This window comes from Achroia grisella, unplaced genomic scaffold, assembly GCF_030625045.1.
Source record: "Achroia grisella isolate CSIRO2021 unplaced genomic scaffold, CSIRO_AGI_Agris_v1 utg780, whole genome shotgun sequence".
Classification (NCBI taxonomy): Eukaryota; Metazoa; Arthropoda; class Insecta; order Lepidoptera; family Pyralidae; genus Achroia; species Achroia grisella.
The window spans coordinates 3769945-3794101 of record NW_026713020.1 but is presented as its reverse complement, the minus strand read 5'-3'; the positions used below and the strand labels follow the sequence as shown (position 1 = coordinate 3794101).

General features: G+C 30.4%; 3 protein-coding genes across 9 annotated transcripts; 1 reads left to right on the top strand and 2 right to left on the bottom strand.

Moving 5' to 3' along the window:
- Positions 1-47: 47 nt before the first annotated feature.
- On the top strand, positions 48-22235 carry LOC131851135 (uncharacterized). Of its 6 annotated transcripts, none has more exons than XR_009357861.1 (10): positions 48-567; positions 662-802; positions 1038-1124; positions 1284-1499; positions 1854-2006; positions 2111-2336; positions 2571-2869; positions 2963-3080; positions 3170-3245; positions 22217-22235. XR_009357861.1 is itself a non-coding variant. In XM_059201577.1 (9 exons), the coding sequence occupies exons 1-9, from the start codon at positions 247-249 to the stop codon at positions 3178-3180; spliced, it is 1572 nt and encodes a 523-aa protein (XP_059057560.1). In that variant the 5' UTR covers positions 123-246; the 3' UTR covers positions 3181-3498. The 6 variants fall into 6 exon arrangements, 4 of the variants coding, with proteins under 4 accessions (XP_059057563.1, XP_059057562.1, XP_059057560.1 ...); XR_009357860.1 differs by lacking the exon at positions 22217-22235 and adding an exon at positions 11390-11474; XM_059201577.1 differs by lacking the exon at positions 22217-22235 and having other exon boundaries at positions 123-567; positions 3170-3498.
- Positions 3599-5170, bottom strand: LOC131851138 (uncharacterized). Its single transcript, XM_059201586.1, has one exon. It carries the CDS (start codon positions 4886-4888, stop codon positions 3992-3994), a length of 897 nt encoding a protein of 298 aa, XP_059057569.1. The 5' UTR covers positions 4889-5170; the 3' UTR covers positions 3599-3991.
- On the bottom strand, positions 5467-23707 carry LOC131851132 (exportin-4-like). 2 transcript variants are annotated; one of them, XM_059201572.1, is made up of 15 exons: positions 23422-23707; positions 23011-23289; positions 21998-22825; positions 21415-21581; positions 20955-21113; positions 20569-20675; positions 18763-18919; positions 17773-17932; positions 15313-15482; positions 14414-14544; positions 13950-14101; positions 13299-13468; positions 12470-12569; positions 11353-11538; positions 5467-10616 (listed from the first exon to the last, which is right to left on the bottom strand). In XM_059201572.1, the coding sequence occupies exons 1-15, from the start codon at positions 23482-23484 to the stop codon at positions 10143-10145; spliced, it is 3303 nt and encodes a 1100-aa protein (XP_059057555.1). In that variant the 5' UTR covers positions 23485-23707; the 3' UTR covers positions 5467-10142. The 2 variants fall into 2 exon arrangements, with proteins under 2 accessions (XP_059057555.1, XP_059057556.1); XM_059201573.1 differs by lacking the exon at positions 21998-22825 and having other exon boundaries at positions 5470-10616.
- Between the last annotated feature and the right edge of the window lie 450 nt (positions 23708-24157).

The window sequence follows — 24157 nt, the reverse complement described above, 5'->3', positions numbered from 1 at the left end:
ATTTGACATTAATACTTCCTTTTATTCTGTGGTTGGTATTACTCATTAGACAAATATAAAAAGTTTACAAAATTCAAAAATTCAGATATTGCCAAAATGTATTTGTTTTAATTTATTTGATTGTGTTATATATATACCTATAAAGGACAAGTCTATTAATATCTATCTTTGTTCATTTCTTTAGCTTCAATTTTACAAAACTGAATAACATGTAATCCACACAAATATATTTTAAAAATATATCACATGGATAATACGTCGATCTATGAGCAAGATAATGTATCTATCTCTACCTCAAGTAGTACATATATCGAAACAAATTCACCGGAACGAGCACAAGCTTCCTTTAATAAAGAATTACGAAACTTTTTAAGTAGGCATCAGATTGTAGAATGCGATAGTAAAAAGCTAACAGATATATCAGAAGCACGAACAAGAACCCTATCATCAAAATCACCAAAGAGAGCCACTGAGAGTTCCTCATTTGCAAAAACTTGTAATAACAATAAACAAACAAATTGGTTTCAATCGATAGATACTCCTGACCCATGTTGGCATCTTACATCGGTGCGTTAAACTGTTTTTTTGTCACATAATATAAATTATATATATTGTATATATTGTACAGTGTGTTAATAATCAAACTCTTATACTTTATCAGGATTCTATTCTGAAATTAAAAGAAAGTACCAGAAAACTTTTATGTTTACTTGAAGAGATACAATCAAAAACTCATTCAAAATGTAATATTCCTAATAACAGTATAGTAAGAATATTGAAACCAATTCCACCAACTAATTCAGTATGTTATTGTTTTTATTTTTATATCAATACCTGTTATTAAAGTTACAGAAATATTATTTTTATATACCCATATTTAATTGGGGTAGCCAGAGGGAATGGAAATCGCATATATTATTATATGCCATATTATTATATATATTATTTTTAACATTGGATCAAAACAATACATTAGGTACATATAGATACTTATGTTATGATTATTTTTTACTAAAAAAATTATTTCATTTTACTAGCTTCCTTCAGCCATAAATAATATAGGTACAGGAGAGTTGGTTGCATTAGAAAAACAGACAAAAGCCTTAGATGCAATTTACATTCAGGTAAATAATATGTGCTTTAATTGTTCAATCATTTTTAATTTTTGCTATTTGTACTGTAAATATAAATTAGAAATGTTATTAAATACTGTTTATTCATATTGTTGTTTTAGGAAAAAGATATAATTAGGTTATTTGTCTAAAATTATTGTGATTTTTTAGGATCAAGATGATGACTGTTCTATTTATAAAAGACTGACAAGAAAATGCCATTGTTTAAACCGATATGAATATAATGATTTCATAATACATTTCAATGAAAATACAAAATATTTCACAAGCAATATAGGTGAAATAATAAAAAATATGAGAATCCTTAAAAAGTTTCTATATATGAATGGAGGTTACACTAACAAGGCGTTGATGTTTTTAAATGAAGTATGTGGGCATATTTAACACTTTCATATTTGACTACCTTGGTGGTCTAGCGGTTTAACACACTCAGCTTTAGGTCAGATGGTCGCTATTTTAATTCCTTGCACGGCACAAACATTTGTATTCATGAGTGTGATTGTTTGTATCGGTCTGGGTGTTTTCTATGTATAATATGTATGTATTTAAGAAAAAAAAATGTATCTAGGTATGTATTTGTATCAGTTATCTAGTACCTATAACACAAGCTTTAGCTGCCTTAACTTGGGTCTAAATGGCGCTGTGTGAATTGTCCTGAGATGATTATTATTATTATTCCTATAAAATTAAAACATTATTTTATAAGTATTTTTGCTGTAGGGTTTACGAGAGACTATTCACAGTGAAAAAGTTGAAATAACTCAAGGCTGTGCCTATACAGATATGTGTAATGTTTTTGATAATCATTCAATTGTTACTATATGTGTATCTTGGCCATGTAAATATCAAAACTATGGAGATACAATGACACAAGTATGTACATTTAATATTTACTCAGTTGTATTAAATCTGTTATTCTTGGTGTTGTATGAACTATGAATATTTAATACTAAGGATGTTTTCACATGTTTTCACAGGCATTAGCAGCAAAATTATTGTATAAACTTGCTCAACTTGAAGAAGGTAGGAGGTACCTTAACTTCAGTTCAAAAATAACAAATGACATTAAAAAACTGTTGAGGAAAAAGGCTTCTAAATTAGACTTTGACACAACAGAGACTTTAAATGCTACTTTGAACGTATTGCATCCTCCATTAGATCAGCATGTAAATATAACATACTACTGCAAACCAGTAGATCAAGGTAATCACAAGATGTTTATTAGAAGTCAATATGTAAAGCCATGCAAAGATAGAATTAACTATCAACATGTTGCAATACAAACAAATAGTAGAAGACTAAAGATTACACCAATATACACTGATTAATTACTTACAGGATCTTCAAATTGGAATATTAAATATGTAGGTAATAAAGATAATATGTATTAAAGTCATAATCTTGTAATGTTACTTCCTCAAATGTATGTGTTTTTAGCTTTAACAAATAAAATAGTTAATGCATTAGTGGAATATAGAGAGTATATGACATTAGATGAAGTGTTTACTCATTTGGACTTATTGAAAAAACTGAGCCAAAAAGACAGTGATGAAGAACTGACACAGTTAATACCAGCGATTTTAAATTTATTTAAAAATATGCTTATTGAATATGATAATAGTGGGATGAATATAATAGTAACAAATATTTTGAATAATATTGTTTCCAATAATCTAACGAAGGAAACAAGATCAGAATCACCTGCAACAATGATTATTGCTGATACTGCCACAGAGGTAACTGTAATTAATCTAACCATGTAACTAGAATTATAATTTTGTATGTAGTCAGTATATTTCTTCTATAATTAAGAATTCTTTTATTTTTAGCCTATTAAAATGAAAAATGTATTTAATCAAATACCTTTAAAGAAATATATAAGGAAGAACAATAAATCGAAGTTAGGACTTTCTCCAAACAAACATCGCCAGCCATCGAAACGCAAAGGTTTCAATTTGTTTTTATATGCTAAAACCATCTTATTAGTTATTATTTGTAAGAACAGTGATAACTAAAATATATGTATATGTTTTCAGTGACAAATTGAAAGCCTCCAGGGTCACTTAATAAATCTCGAAAGTTCAGCAAAGTTACAATTTAACTTATCTATAGGTAAGATGTTTCTGTATCTACTGAAAGTATTGCATGCAGTATGCAATTATCATATTGTTACAGATATACAACATTCTGTTATAGTTGTACCTAAAAAAATAAAATTAGTTGAACTGTGGTAAAAATAGTATAATCTCTTTATAAAATATTTGTATAAAACACAATAATATAGACATACAATGATATAAATTAACCAACTAAACAAATTTTACAAACACAAATTATAACCCCATATAAAAACTCTGACAACTCTTGAATTCATATTATTTATTGTGTAATTTATTTTAAATTAAATAATATTAATATTGAATACACAAGTATTTTCGTTTTGTAGCATGAAATATAAAAATAAATAAATTTCTGTATTTATCAAAAAGAACATACCAATAGGTAATTTAATAACATGTAAAGCTGTGCAAATTTTGCAAATATTAACTGTTGAGGACAGTGTTAATAATGTATTATTATAGTAACTAAGATATAGTGTGTATTACATATAATAATTAAGGTATTAAAAACAAATGCAATGGAATCAGGAATGTCTTTCAACAACAGGGAAAGGCAGCTACCATACTGCAACTAATAATGATTGATAAATATGTAAACTTCATAAGTCTATAAAGTTCTTCACAGTTCTATACTAATAAATAGCCCAATCATAAAATCGATATGAAAATGCGAGTTAGTTTTAAATCACACATACTTTGGTATATGTTATATAAATATAATCAAATATTTTTTTATTCTTAATCAAAGTTCCTATCATCATACTGTTGATTACCATAATAGTTAGGCCTTTGTTGTCTGTTATATGCAATATATCTTTTGTTGGTTGGAATAGGATTATTTGGTTTAAAAAACATTGCTAGTAATATATAAAAACCACCAACTATCTTACTAAAAAAATCTAACAAACCTAAAAACATAGGTGTTGAATTTTTAACCAATATAGACATTTCCCTTATTAGTGCTAACACAAAATTACCAAGAAAGTTAACAAATGCTGTACTCCCAGTAAATATGGCAATTAAAAATGCAAACAAAAATGTAAAGAATTCTTTAACATTGGTTATTGAAAGAGCACTTTTCAAATTATGAACAATCTCTTTATAAGTATCACTTAGTGGAATATTATCAGATGTATTGTCAGTTCCTTCTTTCTGTTTCTTGATACCACCAGCTAATATGGGCTCTAATTCCAGAAAGGCATCAGATATATGCCTAATGCACTTGAGTAAAACAATAACTTCATGTTCTCTGAATTTTATTGTTTTAATTTGAAACCAGAAAGGTCCAAATGGTTGATTTTCTATTTCTGTCCATAAGTGAATTCCAGATGAACCCAGTCCTTCTGTGTCTGTAATACCAATCCAGTGAGAACCACAAACAAGACGTAACTTGTGCAGTCCTTCTAGCAAATCTCTTTTTAACTCAGTTTCTGCAGCACTTATTAGGACAACATCCCGATAACCTATCCGCTGGTCTACTAATCTTCTCTCTATATATCGACCTAAGAAAATTCTCGACTTGAATAGGTCCTTAATATAATTTTTTATTTTAACTATATCAGTATCTTCATAAGTGCTTAGTTGTGATGAAGCCACCGATGAGTTGACAGATGAATTGTGTTTGTAAATATTCATTTTCTCGTAGTTAGATTTAAGAACAATATATACGTGATAAACACGGTTTAAATAGAAAACAAAGGCATTTGTATTACGTGGTATGTAATCCTGGCTTACAAAACAATTGCCGTGCGTGGATTTAAAACAACAAATAACACCTTAACACCGGTGAGTAACACCAATTCCTTATAGCCGTTATCGGTATAAGTTCACAGGCTTTGTATTTAATATAAAGTCACTATTAACTGAGGGAAACTTGGACTGTAATTAAAATATAATGAATTCAAAGTCCAGGAATAAAGAAGTACAATAAATTAAAAATATATAAAAGTCAAAACACTGCGATTATACAATGACTTAAGGAATGACAAACGATTGACATTGGACTGTCGTACTGACTTGACTTTGTTTTAAAATTTGATAAGTAAACGGGCAAAAGTGTATTTATGTAAATGACCACCGAGGAAGAGAAACAAAGTAGCATAAGTTTATATGTAAGTGCAATACTTCAAGATGAATGTGTTTTATATATATTTTCATAATCCTCCTTGGATTATAAAAATATATACAAAACACTGTTTAGTCCAAGGGATGGGTGACACTGTCGTGTTCACTCTGACCTTTATATAATCCCATCCCTCTGCCGAAGATAACAAGTGACCTTTCCTCCTGTCCCTATTAGCCCTTAGCTAAAACCCCTTAAAAATAGTTGGAAAGAGATTGTTAGTAATGTGGACTGATGACCACACTGCTAGCAATGTACGGGTGCAATATTCCATTATCAACAGTGCGAAAATAATTGCGAACGAATGAAAGTAAACATCAGTGTAGCTTATAAAATTTGTACAGTTTATTCAGATAAGTACAGACATTATATAATTTATTTACCTACTCATAAAAAGTGTATCGTAATAGATTTTCAAAATGTGTCAACGAACGTTAGTTTTTATATACAAGTGACCGAATAACGAAATATATATACAATACGCACCAAATAACATTTGACGCAGCACGACATGGGTTCGAAAGTAACACTTTCAAATTTCTTAAAACTGAAAGCACATATACAAAAGCGTGCATTGATTACATTATTAAGGGTTATTACAGTATACAAAATAAAAGCAGATTACTACCTAAATAATATAAGTTTTGGCAAGCTGACATTTAGCCAGTCTGCAAAAGAATAATTGAGAAAAAAGTAGTTTTCTTCTCACATTAGACTAGCTGCACTTTGCACCATTACGACACAGCAATTACCTATTAGCCAATGGCATAAATTCGTTAAAACGCCATGCTCATCATTTCCATAATTTACCCTCTCTCTGCACAATATTAGCAGATATATCGTCATGAATTCAGAATACATTAACGAAATAAAATATATGTTACAAAACTCTTAACTTAATATAAAATTATGCTGATAGTACAAATACTCCTACATACACGCAATACAAGTGAGAACAACTGTTGCAACAATTTCAACTCGGGCGGACGGACCATAAGCGAATTTATAAAAGAAAACCTTTTTTATGACTTCAAAATTCTAATAGATAGTGTACTAGTACACCATAACATATTAACAATGGCTCGATAGAATGGAAACAGAGTTATTCGCTATTGTAGCTTGTTATTATTCAAAATCAAGCTAAACTAGTTATGTATTTGGTGCGCAATGTACGTTACAAAAAAAAGAAACTGCATAATAATATAATATATTGAAATATACTTATGTTTTGTAGCCTTATACATTTATAAGCAAACTTGAAGTTCATTGGATACCATAAAAATAGTGTTTGCTTATTTATTACGTGTGAACTGAATACAGATTATAGCAATAGACTACATTATTATGTGAATAAAGTTTGATAAGTAAATAGTTTACATTCATACAAATGTAACTACTATAAGTAAAGAATCTATAATTATTTATTATTTTACAATTAACGAAATTGTGTCAATTTCACATCTCTGTAAATCAGATCATCTATGGAGGATCAATATTATCTATGGAGACCTTACATAACTGATGTAATTTCTGTGAAGTGATTCCATTTATGCTTAACGTTTTTCGCATATTTCCCGATAAACCATAGTGTAAGAGAGGGTACTTTAATTTTATATTGCTACAGAAGATTACAGATAGACACTTCAGCTAAAATCTCGAAATAGGGATTAGTAAAATACGAATGAAAAACACTGTGAATCACGTCGTAGTCTTTTACCCTCTAGTACTGTTCTTAGTCACGGTATTTACGAAAAAATCTAAGATTACAATATTTCAGATTACTGGCTAAATAGATTTCACTTTGAATGTGAGTTATCATCCATAATATTTTTACAAGATAGTATCAAGTTCGTACATATTTATTTTAATACAGATTATATGCTGTATTTTTGTTCGACAACAATAATATGCCATTTTCATGATAATACCCACAATTTCTATTTTGTTATTACACCCGTAATAATAATATTGCAGAATTAACGATTATACACATATATATTTACATAACAATATTTGAACCAAATAACAATTCCAAACTGAAGCATAGAATATACGTAATGACAATTATTTATATAATTCAAAAACTATGTAAAAAATAGTAACTTATTAAAGTTTAAACAAACGATGTGTCCTTACCTACTTCTATATGAATATTTTTACGAGTATTAAATTAATTTAATAATTGTTAATTGTATACAATTCAAATTAAAGTATAATAAATATGTTCTGCATTATTAAGTATGAGATTACTGGTAATTAAGTATGCTGATATTATTGTGAGGTTCAAAAGATTGTAATTATAAGTGTTTATGAATATTTGTCAATTATTTGATATAGAAAAAAAATAGTCACATAAGTAAACAATTATTAAAACATTAATCTATTTAAAATAGTATTATATATTCATAATATTGTTTATTTAAAAAATTGTATATTAAAATAATCAAATGTAAACTGAACTTATAAGAATATAGAATTAAGGCTTATTTTCGATTTTAACCAATTGCCAGGTCGGCAAATTACAACTAAAGATGCACAGACGTTTGTACATAAAAGAAGCAAATAGGTAAAAATAGTTATAAATAATTTATGTCAGGAACTATATCTTCACAAGTACAATTCTAAGACGCCCATTGAAATCAATATTAAAAGGAATAGAAAATGACAGTCCTCATTAAATATCTATATCTATATGTGCTCCATTATTTGCTATTGTTAATAAATATAACATTCAATATAGGCGGTATCTATGCCTAAACTTATTCGAGATCTAAAGATGATTAAGAAAAAATGGCGCATAAAAATCTAATAGCGGAAGTGAAACTTTGAAAGGACAAATACAAAAAGACAAAATTTTAGTCTAATTTAAAAGATACAGACTGCAATAAATATTACTTATTAATAGTGATTACTCATTAACATGGCGTAAAGGTAATTTGATATAATTATGCACTCTCCTAATATAATTTGAGAACTAAATAAATTTACATACAACTAGTATGAAATCACAATTTTTCTAACTAGCTGTGTACTCAATGTACTTTACATTACCTAATCTAGAAAATGTAATACCACAGTAAATCTGCCGATTCTTCACTTCATACATTCACAACCGTAAAAACAGTATGCCTGTTCATTCTTTCGTTGTTAACATAAGATATTTGCAATTTACAACTAAATGAAATATTCATTAGTATGTAGATAGTATATACGTTGGTTATGTGAAAACCACTGCAATCCTTATAAAATGGAAGTGGATACAAGAACACACATACAAATATAAATATGTTTATGTAAGTTTCAAAAGTGCACATACAGTTTTAGAACAAAAATTATCATAATAAAACCGGAAAATATCTATACAACGGTGTCATGTTTGGCGACCGCATGTTATTTTAATTTTGGAATATACATATGTTCTGGAAAATTAAATTTTGGAATAACTACGATGATCTGCATGATACGCTTTAACAGCAACCATAGATCGCACAACAAAAAATATTGGAGTATTTCATTTTATAATAGCAGACTAAAAACTGCATATTATTTTTTTTGAAGGAAGATAAGGATATCTAGTGATTACAATGGAGTGAAGCACCCTGTTAACATTAGGCCTTTGTGTAAGCCACAACAATTAAATGGTATATCACTCATTACATACATTAAACGCGACTTACAATTCTAGCATTTTTAGTATTAATAGCCTGTAAAAGGACTTATAAGACGACTGTACAAAGGTGCGCTTACATGGGAGTAACTAGCCAACAGCTATCAACCGATCTCCAAGTCAATTATTTCCACTACTCCACAATTCTCAGTCACGTAAAGGTTGACTGGATAAAATCCTTCTTTTGGGATAAGTCCGCTATTGTACGCATTTATCGTATAAGTGAATTGAGTCTTTTTTTTTTTATTTATTGTACAATAAAGTAGTACAAACAAACAATTTCTAGTAACAATTTCATACATGATATCATGATTTCGTAATTTAAATTGCCCATGTAAAAGCACCCATCAATCTCCTGACCATTCCAAAATATCTAAGTACATTTTTAATTCTTAACAATTATAAAGACATTATTTATAGCTTCCATGAGCAGTTCAGTTCTTATACATAACAGTAGATTCTGTAGTCAACAATTGAATAAACACATTGATTTTCTTTAGAAGGTAATCGAATTGTAATATGTTCATATCATTGACTATACATTAGTATTTTTAGTCATTAACAAAAGCTGTTTTAGAGAGCAATAGAATTTGTCCCTAACCATACATCTCGAAGCAAATGTCCTGCCGCGCGGACACGCATCTCAACTAAATCTCTTATACAGACATAATATTAAGAGTTCATAATATTAAAATTAATAATACTCACTAATTGATTATAATTTCCAAAACGTCAGCAAGCTCCTTCATTCTTCATCGTCAGTCTTTCAAATAAATTTTTGGTGTGATCCATGCAAGAAGCTTTTAATCAAATAGAGATTGCACTGTGAATGCAAAATTGATATCAATAAATTCGACCTTAAAGAAGACATACTTGAAAGTTAATGGCTTATTATAATAAACTATAGCTACCAATTATGATGATGTTATAAAATAAATTCTCAGTTACACAATTATTGTGGCGAAAGCGAGACAGAAGACGACGCAAAACGTTATTCAAATTTTTTTATTAATACCACCACTGCAATCGCTATTTGGTTAAAAGCTTTTCAGATCCGACAATCATAAGACAGTCCCAGTGCCATAGAAATATGAATATATTTACTTTACAATTAAAAAGCCATGGACACTAGCTAAAAACTTGTCGAAATTGTCCTGAAATCTTATTTTATGAGGCCTGAGACCGTCGAAAAGTACACCATTCGTGAGTACACCGAACGCTTCCTCTAATCTAGGTACGTTGGCGGGATCGTTGGCCGCGAACGCTTCGATCAGCTGTCTCGCCAGTCCTTCTAGTAAGGCCGGTTTTACACATGTCAATGCGTATATCGCTGCACCAGCGGCCGGTATCGAATCTGGTGGTATTTCCATTTTAATAATCAGCATTAGCAATAGCTCAGCGAGGGTTAACAATGATAGAGAATATGGATTATCCTCGCCTAATTGTCGGGCTTTATTTGATAGTCCTACAATAGTGTCGCAGCATAGGGTTGACACGTCGCACGATACGGCTGTAAGACCGACTCGTAATGCTGTTACAACCATATTGAAGTCTTCGATAGGTAAATTTGTGATCTGAAAATAATAAAACATTATAGCTTAAATATATTAGACATTGATATATTCATACGTATATTGATTGCTTAACATTAAAAAAGCTGTTATATATTATGACTTGTCTTTAACATGTGTATCAGCAAAGTAATCAAGTTAACGTAATCTTAGTGAGGTTTCCGTCCTAGAATTATTATGATCACCTTTCATCTCCATCATTGCACTGGCAACACCATAACATTGCATTACAATTAATAAATTACAAAATTTCTACTCATCAGTATTTCAACAGGTAATAATTATGATACTCGAATGTCTATGATTTTCTTATTACGCCGAATATATTTCTCTTTCTCCCATGAAAAGAAGTACAAAAACAATGTTCTCAACAAAAGGCGTATCGCTAAAAAAATCTCAGCCTGCAGCTTGGAGGACACAAGATATGAAATGGTAGTAGACCAGGGTGGACTTAGTACAAAATCGTCTGCATGGTCTCACCTATTTCAGCTGGCAAGCTGTTTTATTTTGAAGCTTACATGGTCGCAAAGAAGGTTCCCACTTACCATCAAGGGGCATAATCTGATGGAGATATTTAGTGCAGTAAATACAATTTATTCTAGTATTAATCACAGTTACTCGTAAGACATAACTGTTACTTAGCAACAAGAACACTATCTTTAAATGTGAAGGATTATACTTTTAGCCACAACCAATTTGCCCCCTTTCGACATTCTAGTTACGTAAACGAAAGACAAACCTGATCTGCAGAATCTAAATCTCGTAACATTCTATAGGCATGGAGTGCCAATGTAGGCAACGCAAGCAGCGGAGGAGTTATTAAAGGTAACAAGATACGAAGTCCCCGTGCACACGTGTCTCCTACGCCTCGCTCGGAACCACTGCGCGCTATACAGCAGATCAGTTCCATCAAAGCACAGATATCCTGGAATCAACAATTAAGAGCGTACATGCCACTGGGGCAAAGAATCGTCTTACGTAAAGTTGGTTGAAAAGAAAATAGTTTTAAATGGTAACAAAATAGAATTACATAATACAAAATATTGGCTCTATAAATTTCACGAACACAATGTAGTGCATAAACTCAGTAGTACAGTTTAGTCATACATATATAAAAAATATATATATATATATATATATATATATATATATATATATATATATATATATATATATATATATATATATATATATATATATATATATATATATATATATATATATATATATATATATATATATATATATATATATATATATATATATATATATATATATATATATATATATATATATATATATATATATATATATATATATATATATATATATATATATATATATATATATATATATATATATATATATATATATATATATATATATATATATATATATATATATATATATATATATATATATATATATATATATATATATATATATATATATATATATATATATATATATATATAAAAAATCACAGTTAAACAATCTAATTTAAACAGGATAATCACATAATAGCATAATGGATGACGAAGTTACAAATAATGTAATTATGTATAATCTATACATATAAACTAAAAGTAAATATTATATTGTTCTCTAAAATATCATTTATTACTGTGCTTATTTTCATTGAAATCCGTTCAGTAGTTTGCTGAAGATAAAATAACATCCTAAAAAATTGTTTAGTAATTAAGGGGTTATTTCATGACACCAATATCAGACATTTTACCCCCACACATATCAATAGCAATTTTTTAGAATTAAAATGTATAGTCACAAAATCTAAGAATCGTAGGAGGGCGAGAGATATTTCGGTATTTTTTCAGTAAGAGAATATTATTTCATACCTCATACGCTTCTTCCTCGGCGTCTTGTGGCACGCCAGAGATCTTGCCTGAATTCCATCTTATGTACACTTCAAAAGTTGTATTGCATATTTCTAGAAATCTAAAATAAATGACAAGATTTATTACAAAAATGAAATGTTTTTTAATGAGTGCTATATTACAGACTAGCGAGCTATATTACAACAAAGCGTTTAACCATGTTAACCATGTAGGTTAAACGTTTTGTTGGTAATGAATACTCTGTGAAATAAGATTGTTGTTACATACTCAACTAATTTTTAATATATCTGCAATGGCAGATTTTTAAAATGCTAAATTCTAAAATATTCCTTTTGACTCATGTTGCTTGCTATATCAATGAAAACTTGTTAGTATACGAAAGACTTGTTTTAAACACAAAGTTTTGTATAGATTAATATGAATTTCTATGGGAATGGAATTGTTAGTAATGTGGACTGATGAACCTATTGCTACCAATGTATGGCACATTGATCTGGTTGATCTCCATGCGGTAAATTTACCACGATGAGGTAACTGACCTGATCTCATGCTCATCCTATCATCCTCCACTGTGCCTCGCCAGCATAAACTGATAACGCAGGCGAGTGAACCATACTATATATAATGCATTGAAAAAAAACATGACAATTCTTGCTGATCAAGAAAGTAAAATATTACGAAACTTATTATAAATTTTACGTATTTAACGGAAATTCAAAATTAATAACCTCTCCCTATTTGAATAGGTTGATAATGAAATATTTTAAAAGTTTATAGAGGAAAATAGATAATTTTATGGAGAATAAACTTCATTATAATAACAACTTACTTATTGACGTTTTGTGCTTGTACTGAATGTAGCATCCGCTTCGCGCTTTTAGAGAGCAAATTCAACGCTGGCAACACTACGCCTGGGTAGTTATGGTATCTAAATATGATTCCGGGTATTTTATCTAAGGCACCAATTAACATCAAGAATTGTTCGTCCAGTTCTCCAACCTGTAAGAATAAATTAAAAAAGAAACATATTTTCTTTTTTCTAAAAAAAATATCAAAACTGAATTAAAAGCTATAATTTTTGTCTCCGACTAATAAAAAATGTTTTTTTATTGTAAATCTATTAATAATAATTTAGTGATCGTAAATGTTCTGAAGCAGACAGATTGAAACATTTGTAATCGCTAAATTACAATAATATCACTTTATATATAATAATAATAATAATATTCACACTACGGACATCACGATATCATGTAATGTCATTTCAGGCGGACTATGAGGTCATAGTCCTGGAATTACAGGATACTCTAATGAGTAATTTCACTGCCTAATCCAGCCCTAGCAACGAAACACAAAGCAAGCTGCTTGGCTAAAATAAGCGAGACTGAGGTACCCACGCAGACGACATTTTACAATGTACTCATGGTAAAAATAGAACAAGGCGGTAAGGTGCTGATGAAGTAGGTTAAGAAATACTCACCTCATGGACACCTTCCGTAATTCCAATAAAACAGTCCAAAGTATCAGCCAACATATTCCGCACTGGCTCTGTATCGGATTGCATATTGATTATGTTATTTAGCTTCTCTTGCAATGCTACAGTACTTGCTAAAAGACGATTTCTGACTTCACCTGCAATAGAGACCATTTACAGCATACATTTAATTTAAATAATAAAGAAAAATACAATAATTAAATAAGTACAGAGAAACAAAAAATGTTATCATTGTAAATAAGGCTGAATTAACTCCCATCAACGGTTTTCACAATATAACATTGTTTTGAAATCAAAGAGAAAGAAATATGTATAAAAAGAATATTAGGGATTCTACAGTAACAAACAAAATCATTTTGTACTCTCTCATTCTACTCATTTTTTTTTTCACTGAAATAATATCTTAAATATAAAATCTTAAAATATTAATTTTATATTATTTGTTATACCTTCTGCGTAAGTAGCGGCTACAGCAAACGACCTATGGAGTTCTTTCCTCAGTTCTCCTGGCAGGTTGCTTCCAGATGCTTCCCAAGCTACCAGCGCCAGGAATTCTTCACAACTTGCTAACGGGTTTTTTCTGTAAAGATTATATTTTGCTAAATGTAAAACGCGCAGTTTAATCGAGCGAGTTTTAGAAATAATTAATCAAATGACGGATATCTACTATAATCTATACTAATATTATAAATCAGATTTTGTTTATTTGTTTGAACGCGCTAATATCAGGAACTATGGTTCGAATTGAAAAAATATTTTTGTGTTGGATAGTCCATTTGTCAAGGAAGGCTTTAAACCAAGGCTCCCCAAACTATTTTGTACCTTTAACTTTTTGAAGTGACCCCTTTTTCCAAAATGAATTATTACCTCAGACCCCCATGGCCATATTACCGCAGTACCTACCTATCTTGAAAGGTTTAAATAAGAACTTGTGTTAATTTAAAAGGGGTTGATTTTTAGACCTCGTCGACCCCCAGAAACTATGTCGTCCTAGGAAACCGATATTAACCTGAAGGAGTCGATATCGACCACTTTGGGAATCCCTATTTTAAATTATATAACATTACGCTACGATTAATAGGAGCGGAGCTGCAATGAACAATATTGCAAAGGTGGGGAAATGAAACGCAGACAAAGTTGCGCTGGTCAGCTAGTAATTTATAAATCTTAAACGTATCATTGCCAAATAAAATCTGTGGAATAAAAATAAAATTATAAAAGAAAGTAAAAGAGCGCGCTCCTGATCGTGTCGTGTAAAGGCAGCAATTGATACCAATGCGCGAACTGAAGCTACGACCGATGAAAAATAGACCCGTTAAACTAGAGCACAAGAACCATGGGTAGTTACTTGTGATGGTGATGCGCAAGCGTAGCAAGTAGACGCGCAGCATGATCGGCGGCGGCTGGCTGTCCAGGCAGATATCTCAAGCATGCGGCCGCTCTACCGGCCAGCCGAGACACCGCCCACGCGGCCCCACGCGAGCCCGCACCAAACGCGCATTCCAGTACCGTTGACATCTACATTACGTACACATTACTTTACGTTACCACAGATTACTACATATACCAGGTTAAAAATATGTTCCCAAAAGTGACTGTATCTTTATATAGTATTAAATATACATACCTACTGGGTATAGAAATTTAGTTTTTTGCATAATAAACTTATTATTCTTCATGACATAGTATAAAACAAAGTCGCTGTCGCTGTCTATCCGTCCCTATGTATGCTTAAATCTTCAAAACTACGCAACGGATTCTTAACAGATAGTGAAACAAGGTTTATATGTATAATACATGTACACTCAGGCGAGGCCGGGGCGAGTAACTAGTATAGTATAAAAGAAAGTCGCCGTCGTTGTCTGTTTTCTTATACTTTTTAAATTACGCATCGGATTTTAATACAGTTTTCAGCAATAGATTAAGTGATTCAAGAGGAAGATTTATGTGTATAATACATGCTTTTGCTTGTGATACACAGTGTGAAGCCGGGACGGGTCGCTAGTAATTAATTAATTGCTTGTAATATTGTTTATATAATGATAAGCAGTATATGATGATGATAATATTCAAATTGACAATTGTCTGTTTTATGTTAGAAATGACTAAACATGTGAAACAAGATTTAAAAATTTAGAATACCACACCCAATTTACCACATTTTATATAATAATATTTCATTTAATTTAAAAAATATTCACCACTTCTGATTAGACTTCGACTGCAAGAAAAAAATAATAACCCAGAACAATTGACACAGCGCCATCCACTCTCAAATTAAGTAGAGGTTATCTTATGGGTACTAGACAACTGAAATAAATTTTTATGTAGATACATACATATTATACATAGATAATACCCAGACCGATACAAACAATCATTGTAAAGAATCGAACCAGCGAGCAGCGGAAGTAAAACAGTGTGCTAAACCGCTAAACCGCCGAGGTCATCAATTTCGACCACACTTTTTTAGTAAAATGCTGCAATAGTAATTATGCTTATGAACAAATTTGCCCAAGAACTACAGTGGTATATTCAAAATAAATTATGGAAACTGAAAGTGGTTCAGTTATCAATTAGTATTCAACCTGTATTCTGGTTTGATATATATGTTCATATATCCTTTACGAGTATTCCTTTATGCAGAATTTTTTTTATTATATCTAGGTATAGAAGTCACTTATTTACTTTTTATCGTCTTTGGATTATTGTTAATGTACAGAGTGTCTGTGTAACGCTTAAAATTATGTTACTATGTTCTTAAATGTATATCTATTTCTATTGATTTCATTATACTTATATAAAGAAATAAAACTAAAATTTAATTTAAGTGTAAACAAATTTAATGTTAAGTAGTCGTTATACCAAACATCTGCTGAAGATTTTTTGTATTAGTAATAAATTATTGAGTGAATTGTAATTAAACAATTATAACAAAAGACTATGAAACGGAAACATGAAATAAATTTCTTTTGTAGGTTTAACATTTACTTATTGTTATTAAAATATCTTGAACAAGATTGTATCTGATGACGTTAGTATGATGCAGACATGAAAAATACATATTAGGCTACAAAAATAATTTAACCTTGACCATAGATCAATACAACTTGTGTAAACAATAGGTATATTTAAGAATTCATGTTCAGGCACGTTTTTATTTTTACCTACATATTGTATAAAATCTAAGTCGGTAGGTATTACATATGCTCATATTCATAGATACAATATTACAATAAGCTATTATCATAATAATATGGGTTAGATGTAGAGACATGGAAAAGTATGAGATCGATGTTAAGACTACATAATCGTGTAGGTTGATCTTGAAGATTCAAATCACATGTTCATTCATTGTGTAAGTGAAGCAAAGAGGTATATTATTTAAACATGTTATGAATTCATACTGAGCTATTGAAACAAAGGTCAAAGAATATTTACTTTTCTGTATATACTTCTAATACAAGCTACAAACTAATTTATTTTTCAAATCTAAAGCCCTCTACGGATCGCCTTAAAAAATATCAATATTTCTTATTAACTAAAGTTATTCAAATTTTCAAATGAATAAGATCACCATTTTTGGAACAAATGATACTTTTATCGTTTCGCTTCTTCAGTTTCCGAAGCATACTTCAATTATGTTATTAGAGTCTATTCATACGATACATTTTGACGCTTAGTTTTTTGCAACCACAAAACTAGACAGGAGAAATAATCGCCCGATAAACACTTGAAATCTATATTAAACCTTACGGATAATATACCAGCATATTAATTTTACATAAAATATCAAGTGCATAGTTACCTCAGAATACACAGAGGACTGGTCCATTAAGTATGAATTCGCCCAAATTTTCAAAAGCCATGATATAGTGGCAGAAAGTTCTGGACTGAATACGGTTCCGAGACCAGCCTCCAATGCCGCACATTCCCACGCACTTATGCGTAGAATTTCTGCAATCAATCTGTAAAAATAGTTATATATGTTTCATTTTTATTTTATTTATTCATCCGAAACCATATAAAATTGTGTAGGATAACATACAAGGTCCAAAACATATATAACTGTATATAAACATAATGTAACTGTAAACAGTTGCCTAGGAAGGGGATTATTGGTAGCAACTGCTAGTATCAGATCAGCCTCTACGCAGTCTTGGAAACCGTCGTTGCTGATTCCCAATTCTCAAGTGTTATAAAAAAACTCACTGTTGTGAGTTATACCTGATTTGATCCTTATCTTTCCTTTGCGCAGAAGAGATAACATGGTACAATCATTTTATGTACAATGTGCAATCTTTCGTCTATTACTTTATTCATCAGCGATTTGTTAACAATTTTATAACATTTTTTATCGGTGGTAAAACTCAGTAAGGTATATTTCATTATCTTAATCTTGATAATATTATAAACGCGAAAGTTTGTAAGTATAGATGTTTGTTACTCTTTCCCGCAAAAACTACTGAAAAGATTTTAATGAAACTATATATTATGCTTATGCTCATGCATCAGAATAACACATGGGCTAATTTTTTTATTGAAATTTAACGCGGGTGAAACCGCAGGCATAGCTAGTAGTTCAAAATTTTATTTCTATTCCAAAAAGTTTCAGTTTATTAACTCTTGATCATTGGTGGCAAAACTCCATAGGGTAAATATCATAATATTTCATTAGATAGATTTACCCAAGTAAAGAGGATGTTATTAGAGGAAGTCGATATTGTCATGACGTCGTCATACAATAAATATTGGCGATTATACTAAATTATGTTGACACAAAATAATAAACACCTACTTGATTATAGGATCAACGTTTTCAGTATTGGTACTCTCGCCGACTAAGTATCTGAGCGAAGCGTCGATTTGCGCGTTCTGTCTCATGCTAAATGAAATAATCTCAGCTGGTATCATTATAGTTTCACCTTCTGTACAATCCAATGCTAGAAAATGACCTGAAAGTATAAAAAAAATATTACATACTCTTAATAATAATATTTAGTTAGTGGTACTAAATGCTTAAAAACCTCCGATCCAGACCTCATAGACATAGTAGTTGATAGTTGACAGAACTAATTTACAAAAAGTATCAGTTAATAAAACAAGGTTAGATAAAGGCAAAGGTTGAATAAAAAAAAGATGATTGCTCTAATTTGATTTTTCTTCACGGTTCTACACCATATTCCTTAAGAATTGCAAGTAAAGGAAATGACAATGTACTTAGTTTAGTGATGTTAGTGTTGTTTTTCATTAAAGCTGACATGGTCGGTTGTTTTCCATCAGATGGTATTTTATTTGTTATTGTAAGCACAAAAAAAATTAAGTACCCTAATAATAAGACTTCTGTTACTATCGACATTTACGTTACTTTATTAAAATAATACGAAAAAATCAACAAAGGTGTGTATTTTAAAATCTTGTTATGAAACCCTCGTCTTGGTTTGAAACCCTCTGGATAAAAAAGAAACATCAAAAATGGACTCATAGACGAAGATATTCGCAATTAACATAAACTCTGAAAATCAAACTCAGAATGACGAATAATTAAGTCAATTGAAAACTACGAACATGAAGCACGATTGGTTAATTCCTAAACCTTGACAGAATAGGTATAGATGAGAGAAAATTGCTGAATTAAGTGGCATATTAGCATATTTTATAAACGAGTTAAACCAATAACTTCCTTTCTGATAAACTAACAAATGATCGTATAATGGCATTTAATCATTAATATTCAGATGTGTCATGAACAAATTCATATGTACAATAATACAATTACATTATTTGTTTAAGCATACGTATATTTCTGTTCACATTTCACATCTTATTATTAATATTATAAACGAAAAAATTAGTGAGTATAGATAGATAGATGGTTGTTATATACTCTTTTACGCAAAAACTACTGAACGGATTTTTATGAAACTTCAGAGTAATATAGCTTATACACATAGGCTATAAATTTTAAAAGGATGAAACCGCGGGCACAGCTTGTTCATAATGAATTATACACATTCTCGTATTACCTCTATGCATATGTTACCGACAAAAGTTAAAGGTTATTCAATATGAATAAATTACTAAACATTATTAATATTTTATTCTAAAACTTGCGTGCTGTATAATTTTTATCTTAAATTTAAAATTCTTTACGGCCAAATTAGAAACCCTTGATAGGTGGTATGTAAACCCTACTACTACAGGTGTACATAGTATATTTCGTGATCTCTTGATACTGTTCATGTACTGTAGATTTTTTTGATAATGGAATAGTGTAATCCCCTGGTGGATCCATCACCAGTGGATGATGATAAGAAGAATTCATCATCATGACAAATTCACGTTCAATTTATAAACGATTGTTACCAGGGGGAACCGCATGCATGGCAACTATAGAATGTGTACTATGGGTACTAGACAATTAATAGACACAATTTTTTTTATGTACACACTATAAATATAAAACACACAGATAAATACGAATAAATCTATTAATACAAATGCTTGTTTACGTGGAAATGGAACTGATCGGAATGCCATAGCAGTTAGACTATTGAAACATTCAAATTTGTACACTGCATCATGATTACTTTAATATACCTACCAGTTATCATCAAGATCCAATGTAGATCTTCAAACAAGTTGATTAGTTCTCCTCCACTGCTTACCGGCAGTTTGCCCATATGCATCAATTGTAATTGAGACTCGAGTCTAAATAAACAACAATAATAATCTAATTATTACTTGTTCCATGTGAATTTAAGTATATTATTCAATGTTATTGTATACACTGTTAATTAGTTATTTTAGGTTAGTTTAAATATTTTGAAACTAAAAAACTTTTAAACTAACCTAAAATAACAAACAGTATATAACAAAAATGAATTCTAATTGAAACTAAAACATTCAGAGGTCACATATAATTTGATAAAATTGAAAATATAAAAGTGGTAGTAACTTTCCAAAACATCTGGTTTCTAAGCCACATACCTCTTGCTTCTATCTTGAAGCAGTGTTAGTAAGAGATGACAGCAATGTGCTGGTGCTTTCCTGGCAATAGCTCCAATTGTTAACAGTATGTTACTATGTAGTTTTCGTTCATCTTCTTCTAATTCGTCTTTGATGTCTTCTTCAGGATTTTCTGCACCTCTGATAAAAAAATATACATAATATAAAACTACCTTAAATTCGCACCTAAAAAACTAAAAATACATAGTAGTTTTTTAAGGATGATACAATTTAAATAGACCCTTGGTGGAGTATGACATTCTTAACTATAAATTAACATAAAAATCAAAAAATTATCACTCTTTTGGCATGGTAGTGCATATGCACTATGATTTATAAATATGTTTTTATATTCACAATCAAAAATAGGAAAAATTTAAAGTAACCTTACAAAAAGTATGACAAGAGCATTATGAATATACTAAAATAATTAAAATATTACCTAGTACCATCAGGAGGTGCTAGTCTACATTGTAAGTAAGTATTAAATATTTCAATACAAGGATTCTGCAATGTCTCTGCGGAATAGCCATCTGTGTCATGAACAATAGAACTCCAGCTATGTAAAAACTTATTCAAAGACTCTCTCCAAACTGTGTCATCATTTACCTAAAAAAACATAAAAAGAATATGTAACCAGTAAAGAGACATCCATAAATTATAAGTTATAACACACAATTTTTTATTTATCCCTCCCCATCTTTATCACAGCTGGTACATTTGTAAAACTCCCACTCCCTGGTGTGACTTACGTATTTTGCGATAGTAGAGATGTGTCAACTCACCATCAAGAGAATTGACATATGCTTAAATACAGATAGTGTTGGAAATAATTTGAAGTTTCGTTGGTTTTATTACAAATTTTTATTTACAATTATAATACAATTATTTATTTACAAATTTTGTTTTAATATATTTAGCCACTATACACTATATTTAACCAACTCTCCCTCCCTCAATATTTTACTTAAATTATTACCACTAAACAGGAATTTTCTGAGTAATGCTGAGCTAAAAATACTTACAGCTTCTTCCATAACCGATCCCCTGATGCAAAGACAGGTTAAAGTAGTAAGATTCTGAAGAAAAGCTGAAGGTGTTGCTGCAATCATAGGTGGGGAGAAAAACTGAACTAATCTTCTGTAAATATCTGATATACCAAGCATCTCCCTTTCAACTGGTTGTATATATGCCATCATATTCAAGAAACTATTCACATAATTCTCTAAGTATTGTTGTTTCAGGTTACTAGCGGAAACAACAACCCCGCTCAAACTAGCCAACTGTACAAGGCAAGTCAATGATGGACTAGCTAAATCTGGATTAGATCTAACATATGTGTGAATCTCAAAGAACAGGGCTAAAAGTTCAGGCTGCATTATTGTATCTCTCCAATTTAAACTTAAACGCAAAGCTGGCGCTGTATCACTTTCATAAATGGCTTCAAAGGCCCCTATCAGTCGTTTTGAGAGCAAAGGGGATACATGGCTCCAGCACAACACTGTTTCTACAATAGTTAACAGCTGCTTAGTTAACATTGCTTGTTCTCCTTCAGGGCGATGACCAGAACGAACTATCTGTTCTAAAACACCTACAGTAAATCTAAATATTCTCTTTAAATCCAAAGCTTCAAAAGACCTCTTCAGTCGAAAGTGGACTTCCCATATCAATCCAACATCAGCTGATTTGACAGTAATAGCATATTCTTGCATAATTGCTAAAATTAGAGAACATGCTAATTTCTGCTGACTTATTGGTGAACTTAGAATAATTTTTTCCAATTCCCCAAGGAGAGTTTTCCTTTCTCTTCCCCCATCATCAATACTTCCTCTTTTGATTATTATGGCAATTGTCTGAAATATTAGTAAATTTATTGTCCCAAAAAATCATCAATAGGTTAATACTAGATTTTGAAAAGCATGATTTTAATTTTAAATGTTAAAAGCAGTAAAGGTTTTAAAGATGTATTCTACTAAAAAAAGACATCCATGTGACACAATAACCGATTTCAAATCATCCAATTAAATTAAGATATTACCTGTAGAAGTTTCTCTCTTACAAATGCAGGAGTATCTTTCCTAAGTAAATAATTTAGTAAATATTCTCTTAATGAAGATATATCATTTTCCGACAATAAACTCCACTCTCTGATCAGTGCTGCTTTTATTAATCCAGCTGCTTCAAAGCACACTTGGTCTGATGAAGATTTCTCTAAAATGTCACGGCATAGCTGATAGGGATTTTTGGTACTTCTAAATTCCAAAAACACGCTCTCAGCGTGGTGTCTTTGTTCAGAGGTCACTAAATTTGGAGGGGCCTACAAAATAAAATAAATGGGTTATATAAAAATTGTTATGTCAATAAATTTTATTAAATGGTGTCAAGGTTAGAGAAATAGTAAAAGAAGGATATCAGTAAAAATGTCAAAATGATATCAGTTTTGTCCCACCATAAGCATTTGTGCAGCAGCCTCCAATGTTTGTATAGCAGAGTCATGAGCTGAGTTATCCATTGTATTCCGCTTATAATAATAACAAGAGATGAAAGATGAATGAAATCAATTGCATTCACAATTTTCGACTTAAAAGTATTTAATTATTCTGTTCAAAATATTTACATTATTGAAAGAATACTATTTTATTTCGAAGAAAATTTATTTTGATTTCATTTTCAGTGAATGAAAACGATAATTAGACGAACGCAATATGTCAGTTGCGTTATGTCAAAATAACATCTGTCAGGAAGAACTTGATAACACTCTGATGAGAAAAAAAACAATAAGATTTACCGGAACTTGCAGGATGATTTAATTTGAGTCGATTTTAATAATATAGTAGTATATTATGATGTAAGTGTGTTATGATAGTTATAAGTAACACATGACATGAAATTTCAGCCAAAGCCGTAATAGAGCGTAATAGAGCTGTGTTAAATACGCACGTATATCGTAATACGTTTTTCAACATATTTAATTTTAAATAAACTCAACCATTCACATTGTTGCTGTCCCGCCGTTTTACTTTTTTAAATCAGCTCGCAGACTGCTAGCTGGGAAATAGTGAGGCCGTGGAGTATAACTTCACTATTTGCGTTTATAACGCACCCGTGTTTCATAAGCTGCTTTATACATCGAAAACCGGTGAATGCTCATTACGAGCAAATGTGTGAAAAAATAAATAATAGTT

Bases quoted from the DNA above. Each gene is read 5' to 3' on its own strand.
- LOC131851132 (XM_059201572.1), bottom strand. From the start codon at position 23,484: ATGGATAACTCAGCTCATGACTCTGCTATACAAACATTGGAGGCTGCT. The intron at 18,920-20,568 runs GTAGGTATATTA...TTATACTTTCAG, and splicing joins TTGGATCTTGATGATAACTG to GTCATTTTCTAGCATTGGAT. The intron at 10,617-11,352 runs GTTTGTCTTTCG...TATTATTTTCAG, and splicing joins ATTTAGATTCTGCAGATCAG to ATCACAAATTTACCTATCGA.
- LOC131851138 (XM_059201586.1), bottom strand. From the start codon at position 4,888: ATGAATATTTACAAACACAATTCATCTGTCAACTCATCGGTGGCTTCA.
- LOC131851135 (XM_059201577.1), top strand. From the start codon at position 247: ATGGATAATACGTCGATCTATGAGCAAGATAATGTATCTATCTCTACC. The intron at 2,007-2,110 runs GTATGTACATTT...ATGTTTTCACAG, and splicing joins ATGGAGATACAATGACACAA to GCATTAGCAGCAAAATTATT. The intron at 2,337-2,570 runs GTAATCACAAGA...ATGTGTTTTTAG, and splicing joins CTGCAAACCAGTAGATCAAG to CTTTAACAAATAAAATAGTT.